This window comes from Enhydra lutris, unplaced genomic scaffold, assembly GCF_002288905.1.
Source record: "Enhydra lutris kenyoni isolate GAN:26980312 unplaced genomic scaffold, ASM228890v2 scaffoldscaffold21, whole genome shotgun sequence".
NCBI classification, from domain to species: domain Eukaryota; kingdom Metazoa; phylum Chordata; class Mammalia; order Carnivora; family Mustelidae; genus Enhydra; species Enhydra lutris.
Genome location: NW_019154105.1, coordinates 2,067,337 through 2,088,751, shown reverse-complemented (window position 1 = coordinate 2,088,751; position 21,415 = coordinate 2,067,337). Strand labels below are relative to the sequence as shown.

Below are 21,415 nucleotides of genomic sequence, written 5' to 3'. Positions count from 1 at the left end.
TAGGTGGGTAATTTAAAAATATATACATGGAAAAACATACAATGCTTACAAACCAAATGCAAATAAAAATCTTTAAAAATCTTAGAAATTCATTAAGCAGGTTATGTTGATCCTATTAAAAATGGTTCATCTATGTACAGTACATAATCTTTTAAAAATACTACTCCAGGAAACAAAAATTCTTTGGTTCAGCAAAAGGATTCTCTAAATGTGGAAATTCAATTTGTTAAGGATGCACCCTTTTGGGTTGGGCCTCACTTAACTGCTTTGACTCTTCAGGAAGCATACAGCTGACTGTTTTGGAATGCTGAAAATATGGGTGGAGAGTGGGTAGAAGTTGCTTTTCCCATAGAACATTCGTATGTGAAAATATAACCAGAAGCTTGAATATGCAGGAACTTCGATGTTATTTTTACTCTGCCAGATCAAAAACATACAGAAAAAGTCTACTTCCCATCCACTTGGTGGGTTCACGGTCGATGCCTGACAACATTCTCTAGTGAAGTTCTTCAGTGCTGGTATCCAGTGCCATTGAAACTAGTCTATTCATCATCTGGAAGATTGTGAGGAGACAGGAGGGCATGTGCTGGATGTCCCTTTTACTGAAGTCCCATCACTTCCCCGAGGCTTGCCTACCTTACAAATCTAAAATTATAAACACATTTGTGACTCAAATCTCTTTAAAAAGAGTTATTGATGCAACAGTGATTACAGGGCATCAACATGAGCCAATGAAATTTTCATTAAAAATTAACTGTGGTTATTCTGTATTCTTGATTTATTAATGGCAACAAACACAGAACTGGCCAAAATATCTCAGTTTTGAAGAATCAGCAACCTTACCTATGAGAAGTTATTCTCCTCCATATTTAATGGGAAAGAGAAGCCTTCACAATTTTGTGCCTGCGTGTTTTCTACTTTGATTGTGAAAATATTTAATATATGAGACAAAACCCTACCAAAGGCCCATCACTTGACCCCACATTATAACTACCTTTCGCAAGGCTTTCAGAAAGTCTCTGATATATCACAGCTGGTCACAGGAGAACGAAAAATATTTTTTGCTTTATTTTTTCAAAGTTCCCCATTGGAATATGATTGCTGGCTGGGTGAGATAACTCATTTATTCTCGGAAGTGGCACCATTGACTAATACTTAAACTTACCTTTCCCCAGACTAGTATTAGATGCATGTTAATATGTTTCTAGGTTGAATGCAGGGCAAAATCAAGAGCTTATATCGACTATGCAAGTTTCTGCAGACCACGGCTTTAAGATGCCACAATGCTTACATGGAATTGTTGAGAGCAGGAGAAGTCTTCCAAAGTTCAACCGTGTTCTTCCTTCCATTTGCGTGACTTAGTTGCTCAAAGGCAAGACACTTTTTAAACCTTATTAGGACTCAAAGGAGACAAGTATGATTGGGATGGAGGAATAGAACGCAGAGAAAATGATGCCCCATCAACAAAAATGGTTCTGACTATTGAGAGGGGAAGAGAATGGCCTCCAACATTTGAGAAGAGCAAAGAATAGAATAATACATGAATAATTCAGAGCATCTAAATGAGACATTATAGCTTGGAACCACCTTCATATCCACACTGTCCACCCAGCTCAGGGGCAGGGAATTCTCTTCCCTAATGGTCTCCCCAGAGACATCATAACACTCCAAAGAGAGAAGCGATCGCTGCTGGATTATTGGTCCTTAGAGTCCTCTTCCGGATGTAGAGACAATAATCATCTTTTCTTCGGTCAAAAGTCTTTATCCCAGCCTGACAGCTCATCCGGAGGCACTCCTTTTTCAGGAGGATACTTGTCAAAGTAGCTGTGGTCTGTGGGTCCACTGAGCTAACAGAGGAGGAATTAAGCCAAAGGTGAGGATAATGTTATTATATACAGGTCATGATTTTTATATCTGAACACTGTTTATATACGGTAACCACTGGAAAGTCACAGGTAAGGAGACAAGATGGCCAACTATCATTTCTGAGTCACACTCTCAGCCTCTGAGGTTCCCCCTTTAGACCACATGGATCCAGTCACTGCATTACATTCCACAGAAGTTACCTGGCTTGAGGAGGTAAATCCAAAAGAAAAGGAGACAGAAATGGTATCTAGTTTTTTTTTTTTTTTTCCAGATTGAAAAACACTTTAAAAGCAAGTATTTTTTAAAAATTAAAATTGAGAGCGCCTGGGGGGTTCAGTCGGTTAAGCATCTGCCTTCAGCTCAGGTGATGATCTCAGGGTCCTGGGACCGAGCCCCGCACCAGGCTCACTGCTCATCAAGGAGTCTGCTTCTCCCTCTCCCTCTGCTCCTATGTATGCTCTGTGCTCTCTCTTTCTCAGATAAATAAAATCTTTGAAAAAAATCGGAATCTGCCACTTTTAAATCTTTTTTCTACTTTATAAAAGTTTCTCCCTGACCTTGAATTTCTATACGGTTAATTGACCCATATAAATTTTCCAGGATGCCAAAGGGTCAGTTCAAAATATTATTGACCCTGTTCAAAGAGTGAAATGACTCTGGAATTAAACTATTTTGCAAATCAGGTGATTTTCAATTCTTTGCTTTCAAACAAATTTTAAAAGTACCTGATTGAATTTTCATCTGATAGATCAGTGGAAATACTACTTACGACAAATCATAATGTGTTTTTTTGGAGAGTGGGGAGATCACTCAGAAGGCATTCAAAGTGGTATTGCTTTTATAAAACCCTCCACTCCCAGTTATTTATGTGAACACAACTTTCAGCACTAAATGGCCATATAATTTTAAAAAGGAATAAAATTGACGTGGAACCTGATCCCATTTTTTTAATAAGTAACATTTCTCTCCTGGTACATAAATAATTTCTTTTCAAGAAATAATTGTTAAATACTTGTTTTAAAACTTTGCAACGTATTTCTGTTGTTTCATATTCCATGTTATAAAAATGTAATTACAACTGAATCCAGAAGAAATATGTGTGTTGTCACAGAAATTCCTGTTGTCAGAGAATTTTAAAATTTAGAAACTATAATTAAAACCCATTTAAAGAATAATCAAATACTAGCATCCATAAAAATATTTTTATGTAAGATGAAACTCTTTTGGGAAAATGGGATGGAAATACAAAAATATAAATTCAGAGAGGAAAAGAAATTATGTAATTTTACTGTCTGTAGATTTTAAATGGCTAGTGGGCATCCGATCTCACCAGTGTTTAGATTACACTACATATATTGAAAGGAATAACATTTTACTTTAAAATGTCAATATTCGGGGCGCCTGGGTGGCTCAGTGGGTTAAAGCCTCTGCCTTTGGCTCGGGTCATGATCTCAGGGTCCTGGGATCCAGCCCCGCATCAGGCTCTCTGCTCAGCGGGGAGCCTGCTTCCCCTTCTCTCTCTCTGCCTGCCTCTCTGCCTGCTTGTGATCTCTGTCTGTCAAATAAATAAATAAAATCTTTAAAACATAAATAAATAATGAAATATCAATATTTACAATGTACTAGAAATCACATCCTTCACAACAATTAAAACATATGATGAAAAATTGAGATGTCAACCTAAAAATGGTTTTAAAATTCCTTTAAGAGTCTATAGGGTGCTGACTGAGATCACTGCTGAGTCCTTTGTCGCCCGCCACCCCAAGTTAGCGGATGTTCTGTTTTCTCTCAAGCTGTCCAACCAGCAACAGGTGGCGAGCACCCTGAAAGTGGCCACCCCAAATTGAGACTGCTGTAAAATGCACTTGGGATTTCGAAAACAGTACGGAAAAATGAATGTGACATCTCATTAATATTTTATGTTGATTGTATAACAAAATGACAATTTTCCGATATATTGTAATAATTAAAATTAATTTCACCTTTCAATTCACCTGTGGCTAACTAGAAAATTTCAAATCACAGCACAATTCATATTCTATTTCTAGAGCCTTCCGTGAACCGGAACAACACGGACTGCCTGCAGACTCAGATTTTCCTGTAATTAGTTCCTGAGAACTGAACTGATCTCCATCAAATAAGAGATACAGTTTAGTCCCTATAATCACAATTGCTATGACATTTTCACTTAATTTAAAAAAAATTAAAAATCTAAAATGTGGTACATAAAAACACACCCCTATTCTGTTTATGAAAATAAAAACTAGAAAAAGTTAAGAAAGTAATATAGCGGATACCATACCTCTCTCTGCAAAGGTGATGGAAGGTTCCGTGCTTTCAGTCCCTCCCAATTAAAACCATTTAACCACCTGAGAAGAAAAACAGCACAGAAGAATATTACTTGCCTGATAAACTGTCAGGGTGCCAACTTATCTGTTAGTCTGTTTTGCTGCCCTCTCCCTGACCTCAACAGTGCAGGTGCAAATGGTGGGGGAGGGGAGGAGGAGAGGGGAAAATGCATAACCGCGCTGGCTGTCTGGTCTCACGTTAAATCCATGCCCACTAACCGCAATGCTGCCCAGCAATAGGTCTAGGTTTCCCTGTCATCCCACTCACTGTCACACTCCCTTAGACTCATATTCATACTTTGTCCTCTCTCCTTAGACTTCCAGAAACTACCCCCCATCCTCACTCCCCAATGATGACCCGACTTCTATTTCACTGAGAAAACTGAGCTGGCACAATCTTCTATCAGTCTATCCGCCTGCCTGTCCACATCCGTGTGCTCCCTTCTTTGGGAGCAAAGAAGTCTTTGCTTCTAGGGAAGGTTGGCTCAGCTCTACGTACTTGATCCTGTGGACTTCTCTGCTCAAGGGCATGCTCCTGCCATTCTCCTCTCTCTTGACTCCTCAAGGTCCACCCGCTAGATCCTTCCCATCAATATGAAGACATTTTATTTCTTCCAACCACAAAATAACCTCTCTTAACATGAGCTCCTATCCATCTTTCACTTTGTTTCTCTCCTCCCACAGGAGGAAAACTCCTTGGAGGTTATCCAATCACTCTGCTTACCCGTTTCTCCTACCACACTATCATCAGCATCTACCCTCCACTCCCGTGAAGCTCCTCAGTTCTCAGTTTTTGTCTTACTTCACCTAGGAGCATTGGCCACTGTTCATTATTTACACTTCCTGAAACACTTTTCTCACTTGGCTTCCAGACACGTTATTCTGCCTTCTTGTGTGCTTTCCCTCTATTTCCCACTGCCTTTTCCACAGGAAGCTGGTGTGCTCCAAGGCTCAGTCCTTGGATCTTCTTTTCTCAACTACTCTCACTCCCTGGGTCATCTCAACCAGTCTCGTGACTTTAGACAGCATTTATATATCTACTGGTTACTATTTCTATTTCCAATAAAGACCTCCCCATTGCTTCCCAAGCTAATAGCTACAGCTGTTATTCCTCATCTCCCAAGTGGGTGTCTATCCAGCATGTATCTGGCCCACACTGGAGCTCCAAGTGTTCCCCAAGGCACTGGCCTTGACTCTTGCACTTGTTCAAACCAAGGACATTGAAGTTATCCTTTCTCTCACTCCCTAACTCAGTCCATACTCAAATCTTGTCAATGTTACCTTCAAAATCTGAATTCAGGATCTGAAAAATTCATCACCCTCACTCTACCAGCATGGGCCAAGCCACTACTATTCCTCCCTTGTGTTACTGTAATAACCTCCTAATGGGTCCTCCTGCTTTTGTCCATGAGAAATAACCAAGCAGCAAGTGTGAACATTTAAAACACAAGTCAGGTCACATCAAGCCTTTGTTCAAAAACCCCCCAGTGCATTTTGCTCAGTATGAAAGGCAAAGCCTTTACTAGAAACCCTAAGGCCTTGTACATCACCCTTTCCTGCTCAGTATGAAAGGCAAAGCCTTTACTAGAAACCCTAAGGCCCTTTCCACCACCACGGCACCCCCAGCTCACCACTGTCCTACTTTCTTTCCTCCCTCCCTCCTCACCATTCCTCCAACAAGCTAGAGTTGCTCTCACATTCATAACTTGCACTCAAAGTTAGATGGTTCTTTCCCCAGATTGTCACAGGGTTTGTTCCCCCCAACACCTTCAGGTCTTTTCTCAAAGGTCATTTTCTTAATGAGACCTTCTTTGACTATCCAGAGTACTATTTCACCCCCCCCCCCACTTCCTAACCTCCTCCCTGCTCTAGTTTTCTCTTTAGCTCTTACTGCTCTTGGATGTGTCTGCCATATTCTGTACTTAGTTATGCTGTTGATTCTGCTGCCCCACTAGAATGGTAGCTCCATGAGGGGAGGATCTTCATCTGTATCCTTTCCTTCTGTGTCCCTCACATGTGGAGCAGGACTCGTCATCAAACCAGGCTCAATAAACGTCTTTTGAATACCTGAATGACCCTGCAGGAGAACACACTGCGCAGAACCTCTTACTCTCACATCCTAGAACATCACACGGCCTTAATGGTGATGCTCCTACTGATCCGTACACAAAACGCTCCAAGATAAAAAGGTGTCTTACAGTAATCTGTAAGGAGGTTAAGCTGATAGATGAAGTTTCTTTCATTTATTTGCTTCCACATCATTAATCTAAAAGAAATGATCTGGTCTTTAGGACACACTTCAAACTTGGTGGGCTGGAAATCTAACAGCAGAAGTGGAGATAAAAAATGTATTCTGTCTCTCAGGATCTTAGAAGGAACATGGAATAGTACTGTTCTATACCCACTGATATTTTCTACTGGGACACTGAGGTCAAGTCTGCTAGCTAACAAAATTTACAGAAAGTCAGTTCGGTCCCAGGCACTGGAAAAAACAAAATCCTACTTTTAAGATATTCTTATTTTGGCAGGAAGTGACAAACAAACAAAAACTAGTGAACAAAATTAATTTCAGATACTAGTAAGTACTAGAAAGATAAGGGAGAATAAAGTGGTGGCTGATGACTGGGATGGGACGGGTTGAGAGTGGCTAGAATGAAGACAAAGGGATAGCCATGGGAAGACTTGTGAGATATTTATCTATCTATCTATCACCCTTAAGGCTAGATATAGGTATAGATATATCTCACATATTCTTTATCCTGGGGCCTTATAAATGGAAGGAAGTGATAGAAATGAACTGAAGTGTGGTGAATGGAGCAGAAACTAGGAAAAAAAAATAATAAGGTATCTGAGAACCGGCCAGAGGCCAGTCCATGCAGTCCTTGTAGAACACAGTATGGACTCAGGATTTTACACTTAATGGGAAGCCATTAGAAAGTTCTAAGGAAATGATGGGATCTAAGCACATTTCCAAAAGATGATTCTGGCTGCGATGTGAAGCATGACCACAGGCGCCATGAGGGGCAGCGTAGTGGCACGGGTGTGTGAGGCCGAGCGCCGGGGAATGTGGGTGGCTCTCCCACTCCTGTCAGCCATGCTGAAAATGTTGCCCTTCCATCTTTTCTAATCTCTTCTCACCCCTGGAGTTGGTTTCTGTTCAGTCCTTGAGTGATTCCCTGTTCCAGGTCTAAGCTTAGCAAGAGAAAAAGTACTATAAACAGAGGGAAGGCTCTAGTACATTCCATTTCAGACGCCATTCTTAACCCAAGGGGCCATTTTAGGAGGAGCTGCTGAAACACTGATCAAAGACAGAAAGTCGGACAGCAGCTCTAGCTGTAAGGCGTCCCCTGTGCTGCTACAAAACCACAGATGGCTCTCCTTGACGCACCCGTCGGCTTCTCTGCATAGACTGAACCTTCATTTTTAGGGATTTCTAGGTGCACAGTCATGTGGATTCTTTCCTTTTGTCGCCAAATACTGCCACAATTTCTTTTGACATATTTTACAGTGCTCTCTGCCCAGAAGCAACTCCATAAATATTAATAAAAATCATTACTGTTACCCTACTGAATCAAAGAGCTTATACATTTCTTGCTGAGTACTTGTTACAATTTGCCTTATGGCAATATTTACTTAACATGAGTGGCCATTCACTTAACACTTGGCCTTTTGACACTAACCACATTTTAAGTAACACAAGTGCCAGCATGCTTTCATGTGTAAAAAATATTCACCAAAGAAATATTAGCAGCAATGGCACATAAATTGCTTCTTCATTTTTAGAAGACTGGTAGAAGCTATTCTTGAAAGTAATTTTAGGGTGCCTGGGTGGCTCAAGTGGGTTAAGCCTCTGCCTCTGACTCAGGTCATGATCTCAGGGTCTTGGTATCAAGCCCCGCATCGGGCTCTCTGTTCCTCAGGCAGCCTGCTTCCCCCTCCCTCTCTGCCTGCCTCTCCACCTACTTGTGATCTCTCTCTCTCTGTGTCAAATAAATAAATAAATAAAATCTTTTAAAAAAAAGAAAGAAAATGCAGTGGCTAGAAATATTGAAGGTAACATTAAGGCAGTTGAAACAAATTATTCCTCTATCTAGCAGGAAAGATTTAATTGCACCCTACAAATATATTATCCCTCTGTTCAGACAGGTGTTGGGAGACATGACTGGTGCCTAGTTTATCCATCAGCTGAAAAATAGGGGAGGGGAGAGCTCTGTCTGATTATGTTTTGTTAAAATGATTTAACTCAGAATGTACAAACATAACATGCCATGTTAAATTGCATTGTTTTTAAGTACAAAGTTAAAATGAATTGTTCTCTGAGGAAAAAAGCACACATTTTACTTTAGAGAAGAGTGAGAAAATCTGATGACAAATTTCAGAAAGATTTTCTTTTTACTTCCAACAGTATACAGAGCAGAGAAGCTATAAGCCTTGAAGACTTACGGAAGGTTTTAGAGACCTCCTACTTAAAGACAGGGAGAAATCTATTTTTCAGGTCCCTCCCTGCCCACACACCCCCAACCCCCCTACCTCAGCTTTATATCTTAAGAAACACTAGGAAAATCAGATGAAATAATGTGTGAGCTCCCTGAGCTCGCTGAAAGGCACTGTGTAAATTCGGTCCATCCTACTTTTGAACTCTACCCCATGCACCGCACTCCAAATCTTCCCTTATTGTTAAGAAGAGCGGGCAACATGGGCAGTGACCTCTTTGACATCAGCCACAGCAACTTCTTTCAAGATATGTCTCCAAAGGCAGAGGAAACAAAAGCGAAAATGAATTTTTGGGACTTCATCAAGATCAAAAGCTTCTGTACAGCAAAGGAAACAGTCAACAAAACAGAGAGGCAACCCACGGAATGGGAGAAGATATTTGCAAATGACAGTACAGACAAAAGGCTGATATCCAAGATCTATAAAGAACTCCTCAAACTCAACACCCACAAAACTGATAATCACATCAAAAAATGGGCGGAAGACATGAACAGACACTTCTCCAATGAAGACATACAAATGGCTATCAGACCCATGAAAAAATGTTCATCATCACTAGCCATCAGGGAGATTCAAATTAAAACCACATTGAGATATCACCTTACACCACTTAGAATGGCCAAAATTAACAAGACAGTAAACAACGTGTGTTAGAGAGGGTGTGGAGAAAGGGGAACCCTCTTACACTGTTGGTGGGAATGCAAGTTGGTGCAACCACTTTGGAGAACAGTGTGGAGATTCCTTAAGAAATTAAAAATAGAGCTTCCCTATGACCCTGCAATTGCACTACTGGGTATTTACCCCAAAGATACAGATGTAGTGAAAAGAAGGGCCATCTGTACCCCAATGTTCACAGCATCAACGGCCACATTCCCCAAACTATGGAAAGAACCAAGATGCTCTTCAACGGACGAATGGATAAGGAAGATGTGGTCCATATACACTATGGAGTATGATGCCTCCATCAGAAAGGATGAATACCCAACTTTTGTAACAACATGGACGGGACTGGAAGAGATTATGCTGAGTGAAATAAGTCAGGCAGAGACACTCAATTATGATATGGCTTCACTCACTTGTGGAGCATAAAGAATAACATGGAGGACATGGGGAGATGGAGAGAAGTGAGTTGTGGGAAACTGGAGGGGGAGACAAACCATGAGAGACTGTGGACTCCGAGAAACAAACTGAGGGTTTTGGCAGGGAGGGGGGTGGGGGGTTGGAGCCTGGTGATGGGTATCAAGGAGGCACCGATTGCATGAGCATTGGGTGTGGTGCATAAACAATGAATTCTGGAACACCTAAAAAAAATAAAACGGAGAGAAAAAAAGAAGAGTGGGCAAATTAATCCCTGCAGGGAAGGAAATTCAAAATTCTTCATTACCATGCTGAGGAGAGAAAATCCTTCAGCATCAATTTGCAGCGCACCCAATCACAATTTGACAGCTACATTTAAATGAGTCTCAGGAAATAGGAAAGAAAAGATAAAACCAGAGCATGTTAATCCAACCACCCCAGAACAAAATGTGCAGATGCTTCCTTAATGAGCGAGAAGAGGAAAATGCATCGGAGGAAGGACTTTAGCAGACAGGACACTTGTTTGCTCAGTATCATTGTGAATAGTGTGTTTATGTGTCATTTTTATAAGAAGAAAAGAAATTGTGGTAACAACACGGAGAAAGAGAGATAAATTGGAATCTAAGACAAATAATGAGCTTCACACTGAAGGCAAACAGAAATACTCCAAGCATTTCGATGTCTACAAAACGCATGCGTCTGTCTCTATCATCCTCCCTCTCTCCTAACACACCCTAAGGCAAAGCCCAATATGAATTTACAATGTTGAATTCATGGTTTTATCTCAAGGAAGTTCATGAATAGACAGAGCAGGGCTGGCAGCCTGGGGATTTTTTTTTTTTTTTTTTTTTTTGAAGCTGCACCACTATGTGAAGCAAAATGAATAGTGTTTCTATTCAGAAGCTTCTCTCCCTTTATGTCCACATGTTCTGTGTCTCAGATTCTTCTGTAGAAAATATCCAGATAGGAGTGAAATACTGAAAGGTGTTTTCATTTCTGAACATAAATAATTCAGTGTGTTCACGGGTTGTCAAGGATGAAATTCTCCAATTTAGTTTTTCTATTACCAATAGTACTTATCAGTCAGTGATAGTTTTTGTATAACCTGAGCAAAATTAAAACATTTTGAGGACCACTGGATTTAGCTAGGCATCAGTCATTTAAAAAATCTGAAAGGCTTGGGGGCACCTGGGTGGCTCAGTCCATTAAGTGTCTGCCTCAGCTCAGGTCATGATCCCAGGGTCCTGGGATTCAGCCCCATATCAGTCTCTCTGCTCACTGGGGAGCCTGCTTCTCCCTCTCCCTCTGTCTGCTGATCCCTCCCCCTGCTTGTGCTCTTTCTGTCTTTCCCTCTCTCCATCTCTCCCTGTGTTAAATAAAGAAATAATTAAAAAGAAAACCTGAAAGGCTTGAAGTCCATGTATGTAAACCGAATCAAAGAGGATAATTCACGGAAGTTATCACTGGCTCTAAAGGCCAGCTTTAGAACCTCACAGAACTGCAAAGATGCATGTTAGATTGTTGTATAAACCTACACTTCATTTGAGAGACTTTGTGGAAATCAACGTACTTTACCCCAAATGTAAAATACAACACTAGGCTTCAAAATTGAGAAAGCTAGTCAAAAGAATATTACACTTAAAACAAATATGTATTATTAGCTAGAACTGAAACAGAATACTATTTAACAGTTAATTTCTCTTTAGCATTGACAACGGCAACTATATTGTACTTTAAGCACCAAAAAACGTCAAAATTAGAACTTAATTCCTCAAAGAATCCAAGTTGATATTTTTAAACATAATAAGGGGTTCCTGGGTGGCTCAGCTGGTTGAGCGTCCAACCCTTGATCTCAGTCAGGTCTTGATCTCAGGGTTGTGAGTCTGAGCCCTGTGTTGAGCTCCACACCCAGTGTGGAACCTACTTAAAAAAATAAACATAAAAATAAAAAATAAAAATAGCAAAATATAAAAAGCTAAGTCGCTATAACTTAGAGATGTGATTTTGTCACTTGTTTTAGAATTTCATCCGTTCTTGATGGAATTTTCAGCATTAGAGAAATCACCTTGAGACTGATTATTATAACCACACCTAGTAAAAACAAATTAAAAATAACACCAAAAAGGAAAAACTGAATATCTGTAAAGGGGCCCTTGTGATTTATAAGGTAAGCGTCAAGTACGTTTTTCTATAAATTTCTATTTTTTTCTGGGCTACATACCTGTGTTTCTTAATGTCATTGATTCCATTCTTCAGATTTCCAAGTCTTTCTGTTGGATTTTGCCTAAAATAAAAATTTTTTGACAGGCAATTCATAATAATTATGCTTCAGTGAATTTTAAATTAAAATTTAACATTTTTTCTTTATGTATTCATTTATTCAACAATATTCATAGATTCAGAGGCTGAGTATAGGGAAATGAAAATCACACGGCTCTCTCCAGTGTGTGTGCGTGTATGTGTACACACACACACACACACACACACCGGTGTTTTAAATGAGCTATGAAGAAGGATGCTATCTTATCAACTTTGCTGAGGAAAACAGAGAAAGCTTTAGAGAATCATTTACATCTGAGCTGGAATCTTAGAAACATGCAGAGATTTCTGCTGGCAACCCATAACTAGGTTTCATGTTCTAAATTTACTAAATGCTAATGCTTTCTTAAAAAAAAAAAGTTCAAATGTGCAAAAAAAAAAAAAAAGAAAACAGTGACAAAGTAAAGTTTAAACACAAATTCCAAAAGTCTTCCATTCTCTAATATATTATTTTGAAGGGTAAATAGAAATTAGGAGTAATTTAAAATAAGGCCAGAGATGTACTGCTCTTTAAAATGAAGACTGACAGAAGGCACGTAGTACACTTTATCACCAACATTGGTTTTCTCTCAAAATAACAAGGTTGTAAATTAATTACTCCTTTATTAAACTAATGTTCTTTTTGCCCTAATACACATAAAGATGATTCCCAAGGAGAAGCTGATAACTTTAGATCTCTTTTAAACTGTAAGTAGGTATTGTGGCTCTGTAACATGAAGTAAACTCAAACTCCTAATGAAGAAATGATTTTCTTTGAATATAATTTAGTTGCATGAAAAGTACAAAAAGTAAATGCATGCCTAATTTTAAATTGTGTGGACACAGAAATGAGAAGACTTCACATATTCCCCAAGAACTAGGGTTTTTAATTTTCGTTCTCACCTGCAAAGCCTCCGAATCAAATCCTCAGGTCTTCTTGTGATCTTTCTGGGAAAATCCATTTTTTCAATTCCTTTGAGAATCAGATTATAGGTCATCATCTGGTCGATCCCAGAAAAGGGAGGGCTGGAGGAAAACCAAAACAGGACACTAGGACCAACGTGTCAGACACATTTACAAGTGACTTTCTTACCTTTTTTTCCCTTCCTCCTCCTCCGTTCTCATTAGTCGTTGTATTAAAAAATCTGGATATATGCTAGAAAATAGTTGCATTGACTTCATATCACCTAACAAATGACACACATACACATACAAGTAAGTTGTCAGTTGGTGATAATCACTAAAAAGAAAAATAAAGGAGCAGACGGAGTGACAGAGGGAGGTGTGGTTTTCTCAAACCCGGATGAGGGGAAAAGCCTCTGTCATAAGCTGACAACTGAGCAGTGACATCAATGAAGAGATGCGAGGAATGAGCCGCACAGTCATCTACCAGCAAATGACGCAAGGACAGCAAGTACCAAGGCCGTGAGTCAGGGGTGGCGCCGGTATTCTAGAAAAAGTGAGGAGGTCTGGGTTGCTGGGGGGAAAGTAAGGAAGCAGGAGAGAGGTAGAAGCAATGAGGGCCATATCATGTGAAGCTAGAGGTGACACTAAGGGCCTAGGAAAGTGCTCTGAGTCAGGTGATGGCGTGGACAGCAGTCAGAGTAAGCGTTTTTTAAAAACGTCTCAAAAGTGACCCATGACAGTGCTAGCGGGGGGTAGGAAGTCCTGGTGGCCTGAACGAGATGGCAGAAGGGAAGGTGGTGAGATGGGGTTAGCTCCTGGATCTGTTTAGATGGTAAAGCTAATAGGAGTTGTCAGTGGGGGGAAGGTGATATGTAGGAGAAAGAAAGGATTCGAGAACAATGTGGAAGTGTGTTGACTTCTGGAATGGAGCTACAGCTTTCCAAGAGAAGAAGGCTGGCATGGGGCTGAGAGTGGGAGTCCTGAGGTACAGAGCAGGTTATGAAATGTCCAAATAGAGTTGGGTTTTAAATGTCCACGCAGACCTCTGAATTTGTTAATCTGCATTCAGGAAAGACGTCAGAGCTGGAGGTATGATTATGGGGCATCATGAGATGGGATTTCTGGCAATGGACTTGATGGTATCAGCCAAGGAGAGAGTAGAGGGAAAAGAGAACAAGGACTGAAGTGGCCCAATGTGGAGATGTCAGGAGGATAAGGAGGATCTGGCAGTGAAAACAGAGATGGAGCCATTAGTGTGGGAAAAGAAATGAGAGAAAGGGAGGTCCTAGAAGGCATGTGAAGAGAGTACTTCAGGGGAAGCGTTGCTAAGGTGAGTCAGAAAGCGTTGGGAGTTGACCACTGAATTTGGATAATGTTTTAACCCACACGCTTTGCTATTAAAAACACTTTATTCTATTGTGTCATTTAATTTTTGAAAATTGAAGATGACTTTCATGAACTCCTCTGCTATATCCTGGCCGTGCATGAGACGCTTTGCTACTGAGTTCCCACTCAGGAATAAACTTGAAATAAGGTTGGTGTGACAAGTTGGCAACAATCTCTGTCTTGCTTGTAAAGAAAATAAGATATGGGGGGAAAATAAGTAAATGAGGTATGAAACAAAAAAACACTGCTGTATTTTCCATACATCTATATTTACAATTACGTAGTGTTGTGTTTTAGTTCTTTTTCTCATTTGCATATACCTCCTGACTCTGTAGGGTTCAGGGCATTTAAAATTAACTTTTCTCATGCCCTACCCTGAAAACCTTTACAAGAACAATTCCTTAACATCTTGACAGTTCAAAGCCACTTTAACAAACCCCAAGTTATTGGGGAATCCTTCCTTCCTATTCCCTCACTTTATTTCCTTATTCCTTGTAGAAACGTATCCCAGCTGATAAAGACTGAGTTGTACATTCCCTAGCAACCTACAGGAACCACCATATATTTCTTAGAAATGCAGCTGACAAATTTTGCAGGGATGAAGGAACAAGTTCTTGAAATAGAACTCCTTGTGTCCCAAGACTATAAGCAATTTTCTCTCTGAGTGACATTCTGGAAAATTTTCTCTTCTTTCCTTCAAAATCTTAAGCAATGACTATTTGAAAATGAATACAGACAATATAAAATACTCTTTCATATCTGTTTGCTCAATGCATGTGGACAAGGAGGTCCAATATAGCTACACAAAATCTCACATTAGAAATTTGTAGCGTAGGGGCGGCTGGGTGGCTCAGTGGGTTAAGCCTCTGCCTTCAGCTCAGGTCATGATCTCAGGGTCCTGGGATCGAGCCCCGCGTCGGGCTCTCTGCTCGGCAGGGAGCCTGCTTCCCCCTCTCTCTCTGCCTGCCACTCTGCCTACTTGTGATCTCTCTCTCTCTGTCAAATAAATAAATAAAATCTTAAAAAAAAAGAAATTTGTAGTGTAAAAGTTCAAGATTTTATGAAATTCTTTCTAAGTATGTGTTGAGACTTGAAGCCCACCGAAGGGCTCGTTCCAGTATTTGGTATGCCAGTCCATGTGCAAATCCTCTGAAAATCTGAGAATATCTGCTTATAAGGGTTTGTAAGGATGATCAAATCAGCTGATGAGAAACAGAGGAGAAAACTGAACTGTATCCCACGGGGGTGTCCACGTGTTACATTAAAAACGCACATTGTAAGGCGTCAGCATACAGTGGAAAGTGGGTCATATTTAGGGTCAGAAGATCTGGGATCAAATCCCTGATCTTAAGCAGGTAGCTCTCTGTCCTGACTGTCTAATCCATAACACTGAAGTCATAAAATAATAAAAATTCTTATTTAACTTCCACACAGATCCGTGAAAACGAAACTAGAGAATACATATGTGGGAGCTTTATAATGTGTAAAGCGCTTCACCGTCCGAGGTAGGATGGCATGGGGCCTGTGTATGTGTGTGTGCATGTGTGGGTGTAAATGCTTGTGCATGTGTGTGTATGCGTGCATGCATGTTGAATATCTGGGGTCCCGGATTCATTAATACAGCCCTTTAATCCCTCCAGGAGCGACAATTCAGTTTGGACCGCTAAGCCTCCTGCCGTGTCTGGTCTCTGTTCATTAGCACCTCTGGAAAGCAGCTGACAAGGAGATTAAAATTTAGATCCAGCAATGTTCCTTTTCTTAGCTTTTCTGGTTAGTGATTTATTGGGAAGATGGAAGAACGGGGCTAAATTTAGTTTCATTGTTTAATGGATTTAATTGAAACATGATTACAATTTTCTTGATTACCAAAAATATATACAAGAGGAAATAAAAACAGCCTACAGCCTCAATTCCTCTCCTAATTCTCACAACAGAATTACCAAACCTTCCCACAGTTAACAGGTCATCTATAACAACAGGTCCTGACATTTTAGGTAAACCAGAGCTATTCTGTACATCTTTCCTGTACATTCCCACATGTTTTCTCCATGTTACAAACCAGCAAGCATGTTATATGCAGAATAGACAAAGGGGAAAAGGCATCACATGTAATCAAAACCATTCTAAAATGTTAAACTCTTAAATTATATACTTTTTTATCATCAGTCAATTATTTTGGCACTTCTGTGAACTTGAAGGTGACTTACTTGCCCGTTAGGAGCTCATACACTAGAATCCCCAGAGACCAAAAATCCACACTGAAGTCATGTCCTTTGTTGAGAATGACTTCAGGAGCTACATACTCTGGAGTTCCGCAGAATGTCCATGTCTTCTGTCCAGATCCTATTTTCTTAGCAAATCCAAAGTCAACCTGGAAAAGGATGTCAAAGACATTTTCAGAGACTATAAACTCATGTTCTTCTTTATGTCTCCCTCTAACTTCTCCTACCTGCTGTCTACACCTCTGCCCTCCCCTTCACACACATATACACACACACCACTGACCCTCTCATTTATTCTTTTGCAGGACCAGGTACAAATCTAGTTATACTGGAGCAAGTTCCACATACACACTTCTAAGCCCATGACCCCTAAAAGAGGAGAGAAATGGCTAGTAGGTGTAGGCCATTACAACATATGTACAGCTCAGAACAAGCAGACAATTTTCTAATCAATGGTGGCACTCATTAGGGAGAGGAGAGAAAGGGGAGGAGATAGACCCTGGTGCACTTTAGGCTCCGTCATAAAAGAAAAGCAATAGCAAATTTGAGAGTCTGGGAAAGAGACCATTGTTGAGAAAAAGGAGTCTTAAAAGTCGGATCCATCTTTAAAAACCACGATGCACCATGTCTGCACCCTTGACATTCTCGCTTTCCAAAGAAAAAGTCAGAATCACCTCTTCTCAACGTGGGCCAGACCATGGACACTTGGAGTCCTTCTCGGGCAAGTCAGCGGCGAATAGCCCTGCATGAACTTACTTGTCCTGAAAAGACAGTCGGCCTCCACCACTGGCCAGGCTCTGTGCTAGGCTTACAGAGACAGAGCTGCCTGGGAGAAACCCAGAGTGCGGGGAATACTTACACATATGCGATTAATACTGCTTCAAGGGATACATGAGAGAGTGGAAGATGACGCAGGGGGCCAAAAAACATACCCTTCTGGAACACGAGGGAGAAGACCACGGCAGAAGATGTCATTAGGAGATGATACCTGAGCTCAGCCCTGACTCAGGATGAGGAACTCTCCCGGTACTGAATCGGCGCTACCCTCCCCCGTCTCTGCAGAGTAGGTCCCTCCACTTCTCTGAGGCTCTATTCAATGAACCAGCCTCGTGCCCAGAGTAGAAATGGGCAAGAAGTCCGGAGTGACAGGAAGACCCGCTCACTGGGTGGAGGCCGTGAGCGTGACTGACGTTCGCCCGCAAGACAGACAGCTGCATTCTGTCCGCGGACGCTGTTTGGCTGGTACTTTTCATCTCCAGTATATGCAGGAATTCTCATAGGACCCCCTCTCCTCCCCGGGGTAAAAACACACAAATTATACCTGAGCCTCAACATGCACGTGTTAATGGTTTCATTACGCACATGGACTATCGCAATAAAATGACAATAATATTGAGTAAAAAAACAAAAAATAAGGTTAACATATCAAAATAGGCCCTCATCTGAAAGAGTATGTCAATGAACTATAAAATCCAGCCCTCCTTTATTTATTCAAACACTAATATTTAAGGTCTTTGTGTTATATGTTAAATCTCTTAGAAATTTAGCATTTCAGTAATACCTTTTAGTATTTATCATGTAACAGCAAGGATTTCCTTATTAGAAAAAGGAAATTTAAACAGCCTAATTTGAAGTGGGATTTTACCAGTTTCTTCTATCTATACAGAATGACTCATAAAGATTTTATCTAAGGGATGGCTGGGGATACTATGAAATTAAAATTTGTAACCAGCTGAGATTAGCTTATCTACTTATTCCTCAGAGAAGGAACCAATATGAAAATCCTAGCTAATTTTATAAAGACTGAAATTTAAGAGACAAGAAAGCAATGTTTATAATTGCGTTTGTGTGTATGCACATATGGAGATATTATAGTTTGTTGTTTTATAATAGCCTTTCAATACATTTTTTCATAACATTTAAGTTTTCCTTTTAAAAATGACTGTGTGTTCATTAGACGTTTAAGAATTTTTCTAGCTCTGAAAATGGTGAATTTTAATTTGAATAGCTGGTTTTGCTTTTGTAGTATTTGAATACTGACCCACAGAGATGGCCATAAGTATATTAAGATTTTAAGATTTATGGGAACTTACCACTTTTCTTTGATCTTATCAACTTTAGTCTAACCCATCTGGTTAGACTGGTTAGGAAATAGACACTCAGACCGATTTAAAGTCACATGCTTAATCGAGAAGGCCTCAGATCTTCTGATATCAAGTTCTGTGTATTTTCTATAACCATTCCCACCACCTCTGTCTTATAACCATGGATTCCACCACAAAGCTCAAGTCTTTTTAAACCTCTCTCTCTAGGCAACAGAGATGTAAGTTCCTTCCTTCCTTCCTTCACTCGCTAAGTATCTACAGAAGACCAGTATGTACCAAGCACCAGGATACAGACAGAGCCCCAGTCCTCTCAGAGATGGCATCTGAGAGAAAGAGGAGAACAAACATGAAAATAGAAGATCATATATAGTAATGCCAGATAGTGACCTATGTTATGAAGAAACATATGGCAGAGTGAGGTATGGAGATCAATAGGAATTTTACTTTAAATAGGGTGGCCGGGAAAAGGCTCTCTGAGGAGGTAGCATTTGAGAAGATTTCAGCAGGAATCTGCCTGAAATGAGAAAAAGGCTCATAAAAATCTGAGCAAGAATGATTCTGACAGAGAAAGAGCAGCACAAAGGCCCTCGCCTTCGGGAACGTGCGTGGTAAGTTCAAGGATCGGCATAAAGGACAGTATGGCTGGGCCACTGCATGTGTGGGGAAGACAGACGGGAAGTGAGGGCAGAGTTTGTTTTGCATTGGCCTGGTAAACCCCAGAAAGAACTGCAGAAATTTTTTTTTTTTGGTCTAAGAGGCCACTAGAGGATTGAGAGAAGGCTATACATGTCCTGACTAGTTTTAAAGGATCCTTCTAGAAGGCAAGAAAACAGACCCACACTTTTTTTTTTTTTAATTCTACTCACAAAACGGATCTTTCAAGAATATCCAGAGAAGCTATACACATGCTTTCTCTTGCCTCTATCAAATTTCCATTATGAAAGTCGGCTTACATGATGCTGAGAGCTTAAAAACATTAAATCTCCAAGAATCTTCATGAACTAGAAGGTTTGAAGAGGGGTTCTAAATCTGCAGTGGTGGTCGCGTCATTCAGAAATAGAAAAATTAGCACTGTGGCTTGCTGGAGCCTGTGTCCGGTCAGTATTAGCTTTTTCCCAGAAGTTTCTCTCTGGGCCAGGAAATTTGTCAGCCATTGGTTCTTTTGGTCACATAAAAAATGGATACAAAATGACCAGTCTGATTAAGCCAAATGACTCATGGGGACATAACTTTCCAAAACAATATTTATGTGGGATTTTCAGGGCACCCACTTTACCCAAGTCTAGACAAGGGTACAATGGAATCCGTGTATCCCCTGTGCAACAACCAAAGACGATTTCACGTCCTTGCGATGTTGAGTCCGTCCACCCACACAGGCAGGGGCCGACGGCTTCCACAGGGCGGGAGCGGAGGGAGGGAGGCAAAGGCATGCGTCTTGTCTTTCACGGCAACAACCCACTCTGCATGGGGGAGTGGTGACTCACCCCGAATTCTCAGTGCGTTTACTAGAAAGGGAGCAAGCTGAAGGGGAGCTCAGACCCAAAAATTTCTGCTCATCTCCTAGGCCACCTCCTCTTTGAAGCCCTCCTTGAATTTACAGAACCAGTTCCTTTCTCCTCCGAGGTGCTTTAACACTGTTTCTACTCCACAGTTACGTCCTTGGGGCAAAATCCTGCAGTCATGTGTGAGGAACTCTAGCTCCTTGAGGAGAAGCCGCAGTATATCCTACTCACTTTGTAACCCGAGAGCATCTGTGACACAGCAGATGTCCAACACCTGTGTGGTGAAAAAAATCTGAATGAAGAGATAACTGTCCTCCATGCTATTTGTTATGCTCCACAAATAAGTGAAACCATATGATAATTGACTCTCTCTGCTTGACTTACTTCACTCAGCATAATCTAATAGCATGGAGGACATGGGGAGTTAGGAGAAGGGAGTTGAGGGAAATTGGAAGGGGAGGTGAACAATGAGAGACTATGGACTCTGAAAAACAATCTGAAGGGTTTGAAGAAGTGGGGGGGTGGGAGGTTGGGGGAACCAGGTGGTGGGTATTAGAGAGGGCACGGATTGCATGGAGCACTGGGTGTGGTACAAAAACAATGAATACTGTTATGCTGAAAATAAAGTAGAAAAATTATTTAAAAAAAAAGAGATACTGTTCACACCAGTTTCGATAAGATATGTAAATGCACATGTACATGTATGTGTGCGATCTTCACAACAGCTCGGGGGGGTGAGGGACGGTCTTCCCAATGTCAGAGCAGAAAATGAAACTCTCGGAAGGCCGTGGATACTTGAGGTGAGGCTCGAACCAGGCTCCAAAGGGAACCTTCCCGTTATACATAAATTGACAAGGAAGTAGAAGATTTTTAAGAGGAAAGCAGCAACATATATTCAGCACATTGGTGGGAAAAGCTTAATCGCTACTTAATAAGTACAACCAATAAGGGTCTGGCAGAAAGGATATAGTAGGAGCTGATAATTTCATTGGTCAAGTGAGAAAAAGCTTGAAACATATAACGAGACCCGTATGCAGGTTATAAAGCCTGAGCAGAAAAGCAGAACCCCGTAGCCACCAGCAGGTTAATGAGCAGTCGGTGCAGAAGCCTGGTGTGTTCCTTCCCTGGAGACCCACTGCCCATTGTCAAGAGGTCACCACTACCCTGAGGCTGGTGTTCGCTGGGTACTCGCATTCCTTTCTAATTTTACC

At 40.8% G+C, this 21,415-nt stretch overlaps 1 protein-coding gene across 2 annotated transcripts in view; it reads right to left on the bottom strand.

Annotated features, from left to right (window-relative positions):
* Positions 1-1,050: 1,050 nt before the first annotated feature.
* Positions 1,051-21,415, bottom strand: part of LOC111149130 (protein kinase, cGMP-dependent, type II) — an 85,682-nt gene continuing 65,317 nt past the window's right edge. For both annotated transcript variants that reach the window (XM_022506064.1, XM_022506065.1), the window contains exons 14-18: positions 16,583-16,746; positions 12,987-13,109; positions 12,007-12,069; positions 4,169-4,235; positions 1,051-1,847 (exon numbers count right to left, since the gene is read on the bottom strand). In XM_022506064.1, coding sequence (XP_022361772.1) covers positions 1,752-1,847; positions 4,169-4,235; positions 12,007-12,069; positions 12,987-13,109; positions 16,583-16,746 — 513 coding nt within the window. In that variant the 3' untranslated portion in view covers positions 1,051-1,751. The remainder of the gene's footprint in view (positions 1,848-4,168; positions 4,236-12,006; positions 12,070-12,986; positions 13,110-16,582; positions 16,747-21,415) is intronic.